The sequence below is a fragment of the Cupressus sempervirens genome, chromosome 6 (assembly GCF_028749045.1).
Source record: "Cupressus sempervirens isolate cs-2001-9-10 chromosome 6, ASM2874904v1, whole genome shotgun sequence".
Taxonomy (NCBI): Eukaryota; Viridiplantae; Streptophyta; class Pinopsida; order Cupressales; family Cupressaceae; genus Cupressus; species Cupressus sempervirens.
In genome coordinates, this window is record NC_143123.1 from 265589126 (window position 1) to 265602980 (window position 13855).

The following is a 13855-nucleotide window of genomic DNA, read 5'->3' on the forward strand; positions in this document are numbered from 1 at the left end:
TTTATAATGGCTTTTTGCAAAAGTTTCCTGAAAAAGAATATTAAAAGGTAGTTGAGAGCTCATTTGGTATTATGATATTTTTTCAACTTCTTTGATAGACCCTTGCAGATTGAGAGATCAAATGTAATTCACCCCAGCGTTAGGAAGAAGAGAACACTCTTGGGAAGATGTAATGTCCCCATTTTCAGGTTCTACATTAGTTCAGTTGTTGCAGACTTTCTAGGCATAAAGTTGTTGAGAGGAATAAATTGATGTTGCAAATAAGCTCTTCCAAAGGAGTAATAAGATGCTTCCAAATGTTATTTTCAACTTCCAGTATGGACTTCAAGATACTCGGAGGGAAATTCATTTTAAGTAAGCCAATTTTGGGCACCGAAAGTCAATTGACATGCTTGTCATTTTTATTATTTAGTGGGTCCAATTTTGAAGATGATCTCGACTTTGATATTGCCCAAGGGCTTTAAATTAAATAACAATAAGATATAAGTTAATAAAGTCAATAAAGGATTTAAGTTTATCATTATTTTAACTATTTCTTTAATAAAGGGACTATACAAGCCAAATATTAAACTAAAAGAGATCTACTTTTAATGGACGAGCCTTTATTGCTTAGTGCTACATTGGGAGATTGAAAAGGGAAATGATTCTTATTAAATAAAAGCAAGACATTTGTAATGTCCCCATTTCAAGCAGGTTCCTATAGTTGGCTTGGTTCATCATTGCAACCCTCATGAGCTGACAGTGGATTTGAGGGTCTCAATTGTGGGGTTATAGGCTTTTCAGTAGCCTATGGTGTGTTTTGGCTCCATTTGAGGGACTTACTATTTATAGTAATTCAAAGCGTTTGTTCCGATGAGCTCAATTGAGTTAGAGGAGTTGGGTGATTCTCTTGGTTTTTATTTCGGGCTTCTAGTTTGTGCTCCAAGAATCTTGGAGGGAGCATCTATTTATAGTAAGTCACCCCATCAGGTTCATTCATCATCTTTCATCATCAGGGTCACTTTGGTGCTGTCAAATTTCGATTTTGATACTTCTTCAATTGTTTTCGCAAGATACGTGAATTATTATTATTCTTCTAAATACGCTGAGGTTGTTATTTTTGTTGGTGTTATTTGTTGGTCACCTCGGTATCATAGCTTGTTGAAACCAGGACAAAATGTTTTAAATCATGGGAACAAGAAGCAATGGTCGTACGTGTCAGAATATTAAGTTATAGTGGAAAAGGTCATTTTTGGAGCCAAAAGCAATTAATAAATTAGATTATGATTACATTTTATTATATTTTAATGTTGTGTGTGGGAAGCTTCATAAGTGAAGTTCATTTGGGAAACTTGTGCCATTTTGAAGTTATAAATATGAGGCCATTTGATGGGGAAAGACATCCAATTGATTATTTTCTTTTGTTGCCTGCGAAGAGTTTCTAAGTTTGCCGATTTCTTTGCCCTTGCTGAAGTATAAGGGTTTGGAATTAAAAAGAGCCTGGTAATTCACAACTGAGGTATTGTGAATTAATTATGAGAATTGTCTTAATTAAATTATAGTATTTTCCAACTATTATGTACTATACCTAGGAATTTCATTTTGGTTGAAGAATTTGTGATTCGGAAAACCATTATTGTCTACTGTTTGGCGTAGTTAAAGAGGAATGTATTGTGGCTAATGTCCCTGTATTTGGCAGCGATTTCAAACTTTGTGGAAGGCTGCAATCAATTATTGGAGGGCAGCAATCAGGTTTAGAGCACCTGCAATTATAAGCAAGGAGCACGTAATTCTGAACCTGCGAGTAAATTGGATTATTTCTTGAGAGCCGCAATCCATATTTCATCCATTAGAAGTCAATTTCCAAGTTCATTATTGCATTCTTGTAAATTTTTAGAAGTCAATTTTCTAATTGGATATTAGTAGCATTGCCATCAATTATAGAATTACTTCTGAATCGGTTGTTGGTGTTCATTTGTACAAATTGATTAAGACTTAATCAATTAAAATTGTGAGCAACTCGCTGTGAATTTAAAGCATTATTTATTGAGTGATAATAATTTCCTTGCCAAATGTTTGACAAAATATCAAACTGTTGATTAGCAAAAACAAATTGATGTTTGTTAAGGATATAACTTGCTGAGGGTTTTTACAATGGTATAAGAGCGGTTTCTTACTAGCCTACAGGAGATGGGCTTAGTCTTTATTTTGTTTGGTGCTAACTTTGAAAATTTTCAGATCTGATTTCTACAGTGACCAGCACTTTATTTTCTCCAGCAATGGATAGACATAGGACTAGCAGTTCTAGAAGTCAAATGAGTAATGAGGAAGTTAGCGTAAAAATGAATGCTTTGAAGGAGAGTTTGGAGAAACTGAAGCTTCATCAAAAGAGGTTGGCAGAGAGCTTGTCAGATCCTACGACATTTGAGAGAGCAGCAAGGTATATGGTTTCAGCCTTTAGAAGGCCAAAATCAAGGTTACAGGGAAGGAAGCTTGAGATTTCCCTAACAGGTGTCCATGATTCTGATGTACCTATATTTAGTACGGCACCTGCTAGCCCCATCCACAGTGTTGATGATGGACTCATTTCACAGAGATTAGTAGATGTGTCAATACCCTTGGTGGATAGTGGCATTAAGCTTCAACAAGTTGAGGCTCCTAGAGTTGTTGCAGCTAGTGTAGAGACAGTTGATGCAATTGTTACTTCTGGCTCTCTCGAGGAGGGAGATTTGTATGTAAGTTATCATAGTGTTGCTCCAGTACAGGAGGCAGCTGCTTCCTTAAGTGGGACCAATGCATGTATGGAGTCACCTATTTGTGATGTTGGTGATTTGTATGTTACAGTGGAGTCAGTAGATGTGGATGCAGATAGTATGGACACATTTGATGATACATTTGATGAAGCAATGAGTTGCACTGAGTATGATATCCCTTGTCAAGTATCAGCTGATGACTCCAAGGAGGTTTTGGATGGGTCCCAGGATCAGTGTTTACAAGATCTCTCCTTTGAGGTGGAAGCTAAGACATGTGGGGATATTGATATTGTAAGGGCTTCCATTTCTTTAGATGAGGAGTTGATTGAGGTACATAGTAGTTGTATCTTGGATGCAGAGTTGTGCAAGGTCGATAGCACACATGCAATGAGTGATCTTGTGTTGGATAGTTCTGATTCGATTTCCTATCACAGTGCAGTTAGTGAGACAGAGAACTTGCATAGGAGGCAGGGGTTACAAAGGCATCATGTGACCTGTTAGCTAAAGGTGAGTGATAATGACATTTCTTCGGCTTTTGAGCATTATGATGCTATTTGTCAAATGCTAGCTACATCTGGTTGGGGTGCTCCTGTGTTAGATGAGCACGGTGACAATAGTCTTTCCCTAGCAGAGGTTCATATGCTTCTTGCTTCAAGAGGCTGTCAGGATCTTGAAGCATAGTTACTCTCAGTTAATTGCTAACAGGAATTACCTTCTAGAGTGGGTTAGCACCTGTGATGAGATATTGTTAGGGAAAGAGGAGGAGATAGTTGAGCTTACCTAAGAGCTTGAGGTGACTGGGGATTCTCTTCATTATACTCAGTTGGCTCTTCAAGAGTCACAGTCATAGTTGGATGAGGTTACCATGGAGTAGAGCGGGTATAGTCAACACCAGCCCTAGATCCTATTCAGTTACATATTGTGGTTGGTGGTGAGTTTGCTTCCACGGTTAGGGATGAGGGATGTGATGATGTAGTCGACACATTCGTCCAACATATGGGTGCAGTAGGTACAGAGGAGGTGAGAGCATCAGTGGAGACAAGCTCTCATGGTGATTTGCTTCCTTCTGCTGAAAGCAAATTTATTTCTTCATTTCATACTACTGGTGCCATTGGACAGTTGGCAGTGTCACATTTGCAGATGGATCATCTATGGGTCATGGGGGAGCAAGTTGATGCTTCCACATATAATTTCTACTGCATGGAGTCTTTCATGGAGTATCTTTTGGAGAGTTCGGATGTGAGGGAGGATTCATACAGAGTGTCTGAGGGTACTCTTATCCGAGGCTCTTGTGCTATTCAGAGGTTGGTGGGAAAGATTGTAGAGACTCTGTCTACTATGCTTCTCCACAAGGATTTTGAGGTTGGGTTTGCTGAGAGGGTTGCCCAAGATCCTGCCCAACCAATAGTTCTGAATCAGAGATTGGAGCCATCTTTTGAGTCCCAATTTGATGATGATGAGCCCTTAATAGAGATTGGGAGTTTTTATCATCACTACACTGGGAGGAGTGTTCATCATTTTTCTTTTGATCCACAGGTGGAGAACTTATTTTCACGTCAATTTGGCTTGTCTCTAGTTTCATACCATCCATTATGGAATGGGTTAGCACCATCCTTTGCAGATGGGATTCACAGCTGCAAGTTAGACCCCTTGCAGTATCTACACACCCAGGACATTTTGGCAGAGGTTGGAGTCGGTAGTAGTGATTCAGGTACCTATGGTTGTTACCATCTCCACAGTGCAATTGGGTGTGAGTATCAGTTTGATGGGAACTCAAGTGTGGACAAAGTTGGTATTTCAGTTGGGTTGAGTTCCAATGAGTTGTTGCCTTCATCAGCACCTAAGGTCAATTTTCAGATGATTTTGATATTGATGCCTATTATTTGGGTGTTGGTGCTACAGGAGTTCCTTCTACACGACAGAGATAGTACACAGTTCTACCTTTGGGATCTAGGTGGAATGTGATGTTCATTTTGCTCCGAGATTGCTTGGGGCCAAGCAATCCTAGGGAGGGAGGGTTGTAATATCCCCATTTTTAGCAAGTTCCTGCAGTTGGTTTGGTCAGTTCATCATCACAACCCTCATGAGCTGATCGTGGGATTTGACGGTCTCAGTTGTGGAATTATAGGCTTTTCAGTAGCCTATGGTGTGTTTTGGCTCCATTTGAGGGACTTACAATTTATAGTAAGTCAAACTGTTTGTTCCAATGAGCTCAATTGAGTTAGAAGAGTTGGGTGATGCTCTCGGTTTTTATTTCGAACTTCCGATTTGGGCTCCAAGAATCTTGGAGGGAGCATCTATTTATAGTGAGTCACTCCATCAGGTTCATTCATTGTCTTTCATCATCAGAATCACTTTGGTGTTGTCAAATTTCGATTCTAATGCTTCTTCAATTGTTTTCGCAAGACAGGTGAATTATTATTATTATTTATCTAGATACGCTAAGGTTGCTATTTTTGCTAGTGTTGTTTGTTGGTCACCTCAGTATCATAGCTCATTGGAACCGAGACGAAAAATTTTAAATCGTAGGAACAAAAAGCAGTGGCCTTACATGTCAGAATATTAAATTATAGTGGAAAAAGTCATTTTTGGAGCCAAAAGCAATTAATAAATTAGATTATAATGACATTTTATTATATTTTAATGTTGTGTGCGGGAAGCTTCTTAAGTGAAGTTCATTTGGGAAACTTGTGCCATTTTGAAGTTATAAATATGACGCCATTTGATGGGGGAAGACATCCGATTGATTATTTTCTTTTGTTGCCTGCGGAGAGTTTCTAAGTTTGCTGATTTCTTTGCCCCTGCTGAAGTATAAGGGTTTGGAATTAAGAAGTGCCTAGTAATTCACAGCTGAGGTATTGTGAATTAATTATGAGAACTGTCTTAATTAAATTATAGTATTTCTCGACTGTTATGTACTGTACCTGGGAATTTCATTGTGGTTGGAGAATTTGTGATTCAAAACGCCATTATTGTCTACTATTTGGTGTGGTTAAAAAGGAATGTATTGTGGCTGATGTCGCTGTATTTGGCAGCGATTTCAGACTTTGTGGAAGGCTGCAATCAATTATTGGAGGGCTGCAATCAGGTTTTAGAGCACTTGCAATTATAAGCGAAGAGCATGTATTTATGAACCTGCGGGTAAATTGGATTATTTCTTCAGAGCTGCAATCCATATTTCATCTGTTAGAAGTCAATTTCCAAATTCATTATTGCATTCTTGTAAATTTCTATAAGTCAATTTTTTAATTGGATATTAGTAGCATTGCCATCAATTATAGAATTACTTCTAAATTGTTTAGTGGTGTTCATTTGTCCAAATTGATAAAGACTTAATCAATTAAAATGTGAGCAGCTGGCTGTGAATTTAAAGCATTATTTATTGAGTGATAATAATTTCCCTACCAAATGTTTGACATAATATCAAACTGTTGATTAGCAAAAACAAATTGATGTTTGTTAAGGATATAGCCTGTTAAGGGTTTTTACAACATTCCCAAAAAGATAGCAGGAAAAAAAGTGTTTGTTTTTCAAATAAAATAAATTGAAAAGCAAAATAAAACATTCTTGAAAAAATATCTTAAGTTGTGGTGTGGAAGGTTGAATTGCAGTTGTGCAAAATTAGTTAATGATGAGTTTGAGCTTCATCAGCGAGATTATTTTTCAGTTTGTTAACTTCACCACTTATATCAGCCAAGGGATGTACTCTTCAGTACTCTTGAAGGAAGTGGAGGATTGTTTGTAGATGGTGGACCATTCACCTTCTAAGTATTAGTTTGACAACGTTCAAATTGAATGTGAAATCGGACATGGTGACAAGGCATTCTTCATATCCAAGAGTAAGCGTGGCAGAAAACTTGAGGAATACCTTAAGCTATAAGCGCTACTTCAAAAATATCACAAATCATCCTTCTAAATTAATCCATTTCCCAGTGTAGGCATGTGGCTTTCAGAAAGCATCAACTGACAGGCTCCTTAAGATCCGAATGGTTTCGAGTTGTAAATCTGATCACAGTCTGACAACAGTCATGTGTCCATTTGCATTTGATTTAATATGGTTAATGTTTTCAAAGACCAACTAAAAAGAATGTAAAACTAAACGTTACTCTATTTGGGATATGAAATGTACCTCTGAATTCTGCGATTTAGAATTTCTATCCAGATCCCCAAAAGAATTATGTTCATATATTTCAGTTCTTTTTAAAATTACAAATTTGAGTTGGTATCTTTCAGATAAGTACTATTGTATTCGCATTATGAAGCAATTTTATACTCTGCCTTTATACAAGTCTAATAGAAATGTTAAATCCCAAACTTTTGATCCTTCAAAATAATCTTATGGCCATTGTAATGGTTAGTTAAAGACTCTCGGATATCATGATCTTGTGAAATGGAAGTTATGATTAATAGAATTGATTCATGTGAAAATGACTTCTTAGTTGATTATTGTTATTTTGACTAAAAAAGAATGCTTATATTTTAAGATAAATGTTGGTGGTAGTTAACCGTTGTGACAGTTACAAGTTATTGTGTTTTCTTGATATTTCAATTTAAATGGAGGAACATATTATTGTGGAAATATGCATTTTTGGTTGTCGACGCAAACGAAAGGGGGAAGCAATGCTATACGGGATTTAAGGAATGGGACACCATTTTAGTCCTTAGTCAGACCATCAAGTATGGGTTCTAACTACTTTGGTGAAGGATATAACAACTAGGCAACAGAGTATACCTTGGACAGTCATGACCTACCCGGTCGGTTCTTAAAAATAAGGGAAATATTAAACATTTAATATCTTGAGAGAAACCATAGATGGAAGACTTGCCGAGTATTTTGGGATGGCGAATAAATTGCCCAAAAACTCGCCTGTCAAAAAACTCGGCGTGAGTCCAAAAACTCGCGGAGTAATCGGCGAGTTTTAGTCAAAAACTTGGCGAGTTAATGTAAAAAACTCACGGTTCAGGGAACCCGCGGCCAATGACGCCTAAATAGGTCAAAATGCATTGTTTCTTTCATTTGTGTGGAGCAAAAAAGGTTTTAGCTGATTGCAAGTGATTAAAGGCAGATTGGAGTGGATTTTGGAGGATTCTAACCGAATTTAGAAGAGAAATTTCTTTCCAGGTATGTTCATCTTATCATTGTTTGAAAACTTTTTATAGTTTTAAGCAAAGCTTTTATTGTTTTTGTTGTTGTTTGTAAATGATTTCAAATCATTTGAAAGTTGAAACCCTAGTTGTTCTAAACTTCTAGCTTCTAAGTTCTAACTCTAAGTTCTAACTTTGTTTATTCGTTTTTCTATAAATTTAATTATTTATGTGTAGGGCAGCGGACAAGCATTAAGAAAACATGACAAACCCGCAAGAAGAGTGGCCACAAACACCATGCCCATCTGGATATATAGGCACTTGGCCTAAAAATGCAAGAAATAAGGCATGGCGGTATGCCTATGAAGCTCCAAGTCCAAATGATATTGGGAAGGTGATATGCATTCCCTGTGAGAGAATTATTTCTGGAGGCATAAACCGCCTCAAATACCACCTTGCAGGCATAAAGAAACATGACTCAAATCCTTGTCTCAAGGTAACTGATGAAGAAAAAAATTCATCCATGCCCTACTTGCAGCTGCTGAAGAGAAAAAATTGAATAGGAAGAGGGCAAAAATATCTATGAGGGCAGCCATAGCTGAATCTGAAGGAGCTCCTTTTGATATGCAAGAGGAAGAAGAAGCACTTGAGAACATACCAGGATCTCTTCGTGGCCCACGGATCCACAAACAAAATTTCTCTTTTACCGGTTCCACTTCTTCTACATCTCCTACTTCTTCATCATCACCATCCGGATCCCCATCAGGGATAGGTGGTTATTTTGTGCCCAGGAACACACCTGGAGCACAGCCATCATTAGAGGGCACTGCATGGTTTAAGGAGGTGCATGAACAAACTGATATTGCAGCAGCTGATTTTTGGTTTTTCAACAATATCTCAATGAATGCCGCCGATAGTCCCTATTGGGTCAATATGGTGAATGCAATGACAATATCAGGCAAAGGGTACAAGCCGCCTAATCGCAAGGATATGAGTGGAAGGTTAGTATTTTACTATTTAGTAATTGTAAATAATTGTGATTCACTTTAGTTCATTGTTATATTTTAAATCTTAATTGTTATAACTTATTTCCTAATTTTTTACTAACACTTACACTTTATTTAATATTACACCTAAATTTTGTAGGTTGCTTGACAAAGCGGTTGGTAGGGCAACATTGTTGATAGAAGACCAAAAGAAAGAGTGGAAAAAGTATGGCTGCACCATTTTATCTGATGGGTGGACAGATGGAAGAAGTAGAACCATTATTAACTTCTTGATTGCTTGCAAAAATGATGTGGTGTTTTGGAAATCTGTCGATGCCTCCAACAAAGTGAAAAATGCAGCCACATTGGCTTTAATGTTGGAGAATGTTGTCATGGAGGTGGGAATAGAGAATGTGGTGCAAATAATCACAGATAATGCAGCAGCATATGTGGCAGCAGGTAGATTTAATTTTTTATAGTTGAATCAATATGAATCATGAATGTAATGCTATGGTATTATTCAATTTAGATTTGATGTAATTTGTAAATACTAAATATGGAAAGTTTGTTACTAATTATTGATTTTATGCTAATCTTTTAGGTGGAATCCTCCAAGAGAGGCATCCCACACTTTTTTGGTCACCTTGTGCAGCACATGTCCTTGACCTTCTTTTGGAGGACATAGGAAAACTTGATTGGGTGAGTCCAGTTGTGGAAGATGCTAGGTGAGTCACGAAATATATCTATAATCACCCATGGGTTCTCAGTTTGATGAGAAAAGCCACTAAAGGCAAAGATTTGATGAGACCTGCTATGACAAGGTTTGCAACGGTCTTCTTGACGTTGCAAAGTATTCTTGACCACATATTGGCTTTGAAGCAAATGTTTGTGTGTGCTGATTGGGTTGCTTCACCTTACTCAAAGAAGCCCGAACGAGAGGCTGTGGCACGAACAGTCTTTGATGATAGCTTTTTTGCAAAGGCTAAGGAGATTGTGGAGGTAACTTCATTATATTTTTAGTTTATTCAAGTTTCATTATCAATTCATAACTTACTATGTTATTAACTAATTTGTATTTTTCAAATTTCAAATGTCGATGTCTCTGCCCCTGGTTCTAGTCTTGCGCACATGTGATGGGCAGCAATCCCCAATAAGAAGTCTTTATGAGGCCATGGATAGGGCGAAAGAGGCTGTTAGAAGTTACTATCACAGGGACAGTCTCAGATTTGACCCCATTTGGGAAATAATTGATAGGAGATGGAACAATATGCTCCACCAACCTATTCATGCAGCAGGCTACTTCCTCAATCCCAAATTCAGGTACTAGGATAATTGATTGTCTTTGAAGTTGGAATTTTAATAAGTCTTTATTTTACATTACTTTTTAAGGTTGTGTAGTAAGACTTGATATCATTTTCTATTTGTTTTAGGGCTGATGATTCCTACTCAAATTCTAATGGAGAGGTCATGGAAGGTCTCTCTAAATGCATTGAGAGAATGATATCAAGTGAACAGGAGAGAGACCTTATTGTGACCGAACAACAAATCTATGTGGAATCAAGGGGTCCTTTGTTCTCTTCTATGCTAGCAAAGAGAGCAAGATCTACTCAAGCACCAGGTAAAGCATCAAACTTTAAAACTTTTGCTAATTGATAAGTTGTGCTTCTGATCTTTTTTTTTATTGCTTTATAACTTTTTTAATTTTGTTTTGCAGATGCTTGGTGGGCAAGTTGGGGTGGCAATACCCCCAATTTAAGGAAATTTGCTCTCAGAGTCCTATCCCAACCTTGTAGCTCATCCCATTGTGAGTGCAATTGGAGCTTATTTGAGTCCATCCATACAAAGAAAAGAAACAAAATGACTAAAAAACGACTTAATCTTAAGTTGCGCATAAAAAAGGCACAGCTCTTAGAACTACCTGGTCCGCTTGATCTAGATGAGATAGATCCTTATTCTGATTGGACAGCACAGGAGCCAAGTCCATTGTTTACACCAGATGAGATCGCTGATTTGGAGAGGCAGGCCATGGAGGGGGAGGCTAACATTGATTTTCAGTTCACTATGGATGACATTGAGGATGAGGACGAGGATGATGATGATTCAGGCGAGGATCATGCATTACCATTAGGAGGAGATGCATCCTCTTCTAGGATGCCGAGCCAATCAGTAGGGACGTCGAGCGAGGGGGCACAGCCACAGAGTTCACAGTCACGCAACTCACGCCCTATCCCAGTGCGGGGCACTTCTTCTAGGACTAGACCCCCTCGCTTTCCTGCTAGTGCAAGTGGAAAGAGGAAGATGTGATTGACATTGTATTGATGTATTTAGACTTTTAGTATTTACTTCTAGTTTGACAGATTGAAACTATTTAGTACTTTACTATTTTGCTTCCTACCATGAGCATTCTGCATGAGAATGCAATTTTGTACGCATTATGCATTTATATATATCTAAACTTTGTTTCTTTCTTTTGTATTGTCTTTAATTAACTTATTAGATTCATCTTCTCATTAAATTTTGCAAAATAAATGTATTTTTAATTAAATTTCAGCAGTTTTTTAAGTTCCCGAGTTTTTCTCGAGTTTTTTTTTTTAAATCGCCGAGTTTTTCCCGATTAAACTTTTGGGGGGCTTGGCGAGTTTTTGCATTTGGCAAGTTTTCCAACTATGAGAGAAACTATTACCTTTCCTTTATTTATGAGACTGTGGAATGGTCAGCAATTGTAACTTTATATATATATATTGACACCATATTATTTGCTAACATTCATAACTTGCTCCTACATGTCTATATATGTATATGCCAGTGTGCACAGGCAATATAATGATAAAACGAATTATACATGCTCCAAAAATTACACACGCATATACATATGTATATGTGTATGTACAACTATAGGTGAAATTCAATAGCATGATGACAATATATATATATATATATATATATGGCATAAACCATGAGAAAGTATGATATTTATGTTTTAATTATGGCTTCATATCAACGAGCGTTTGCCACCTTCATATCGGCATCACTCATTTAAATTTTGAAAATTATGAGAAGTTTTTGTAACTAATGTTTGGCCTTGATCGAGCTTCCTTTCTTGTAACTGAAGAAGCCACGATAGGCTTTATTTTATTCTCCCCGTGACTGAGGAATTAAATGAAAAATTCATTTTCTTCTCCACACGCGATTGCTCTGAGCCGAAGCTCTTCTCTTTCTCCATAATTCCTTCCAACAATATTCCAAGATCATATTACCATACCTCAACTACAATATTGGCCATGCTTGTGATAGTGATTCCGTGTGGAGCTATGTTAAAAGATCACGTCAACAGATTTTGAGTTGTACTTCAAGTCATGAAATCTTTTTCGCAAGTCTTATTTCATATCTCATATGCTATGCCTTTACAATGCATCTTTTCTTTTTGATTTCTACTACGGAATGAAAGAACATTATGATAATGTGTAACAACGATCTTGGTTATGTATCTTGGTGCATATCGGGTGCTAGTACAGACCTGTAGAGTCTGATCCGAAATGGTCCCATTAAGAATGTTGAACAAATATTGTATAATGCATAATATTGTATGTTTTGCATAAGAATGGTTCCTTCAATTTTCATAAAGTATATATCTGACTTGTACACTGGTATTAGCCATATACCAGTTGAGATAAGAATCAGATTGGTATACATAATTAAGATTGATAAAGAGCACATAGTTACTAGCAATCTCCCAAGATGCACCCCAGACCAGCAAGGTCAAGCATAAATGGATGAAGAGGAGAGGTATCCCTACAAGAATAAACTGTAAATCAATAACTAAAGTGTATGAACATTTAGAAAGAACTGTTTAGTCCAAGTCAGCTCATGATTGTCCAAAGTATATTCATTTGTCAAGTCGAGCGGTAGTGATTGAGCTATTCATTTGCCCATCTATATCCTTGGCCAAGGTAGATTAGAAGCATGCCTTCCACAACTGATCACTAGAGGTAAGAGTGCTCGCTAACAAAGGGGAGGTTGTTGGAGGAGTTCCTCAACCTTGTCCACTACTTAGCCGACACTCTAAAAAAGGAATGCTCAGATGGCAGGATATGGTGCCCCATGTCATGTCCCCAAATTTGAATGTAATAATTAAATTTAATTAATTAATTAACAGGTCCCAGAATTTAAATAATATAACAAAAGGACTTTTAATTAATTAATATGGGGCCCAAGTTAATAATATTTGTATTTGTGGTTCCGATTGATTTAATATATGTTGGACCCATTTTTTATTTAATTGTTTCCGTAGGTAGATGTGGTCATCGATTATCTTTGTAAACCCTTGGAAAGTTTCTCCAATGGGTATTTAAGCACGACATGGAGGTAGTAGTTGGTATACGATTTTGGATTATTTCTTGTACTGTGAATTTTTGTTGGAGTTCTGGATTGTTCGTCATTTTGGAAGTGAAAGATCTTCCCTATTTGGCTCTTGCAGTTTCAGTGGGATTCATCCCTCACCCTATTCCATTCTGCATTACTTGCTTGGATCTGGCAAATCCTCGCATCATCTTTGTTATAGATTCATCTATATATATATATATATATATATATATATATATATATATATATATATATATATATATATATATATATATATATATATATATATATATATGAAATTGGATTGTACCATTTGCACTATCACTGATCAATTTGGCGAGTATATGTGCTAATAACTAGTTCGTAACTCACTCTGCACCCACCGTAGCTTAACCATTTATACCGTACGGCCTGGACAACTCCACAATTGTATGTCTTCCCACATCTCACTGTATGGCCCTTGCTCTATTACATTGTACGGCCTATTCCTCACCCTTATCGCACGACAACCCCATCATCCCGTACAGCCATATCTGTACATCTTTGATTCCACCATATGGACACCAGTTTGTCCCCCTCAAACATGTACGGCCTACATACTATTGCACGACCTCCAAGAAGTTACCGTCCGACATCCAAGAAGCTACTATACAACCTCCAAGCAGCTACCGTACGGGCCCCAAGCAGTCC

General features: G+C 37.3%; 2 protein-coding genes across 4 annotated transcripts in view; one reads left to right on the forward strand and one right to left on the reverse strand.

Moving 5' to 3' along the window:
• The window catches only part of LOC149552253 (AMP-dependent synthetase and ligase family protein), a 329479-nt gene that overhangs the window by 175267 nt on the left and 140357 nt on the right, over positions 1–13855 (reverse strand). The gene's annotated exons all lie outside the window — the stretch shown is intronic.
• On the forward strand, positions 7711–9282 carry LOC149552256 (uncharacterized). Its single transcript, XM_089789538.1, has 2 exons — positions 7711–8818; positions 8964–9282. The coding sequence occupies exons 1-2, from the start codon at positions 8400–8402 to the stop codon at positions 9280–9282; spliced, it is 738 nt and encodes a 245-aa protein (XP_089645664.1). The 5' UTR covers positions 7711–8399.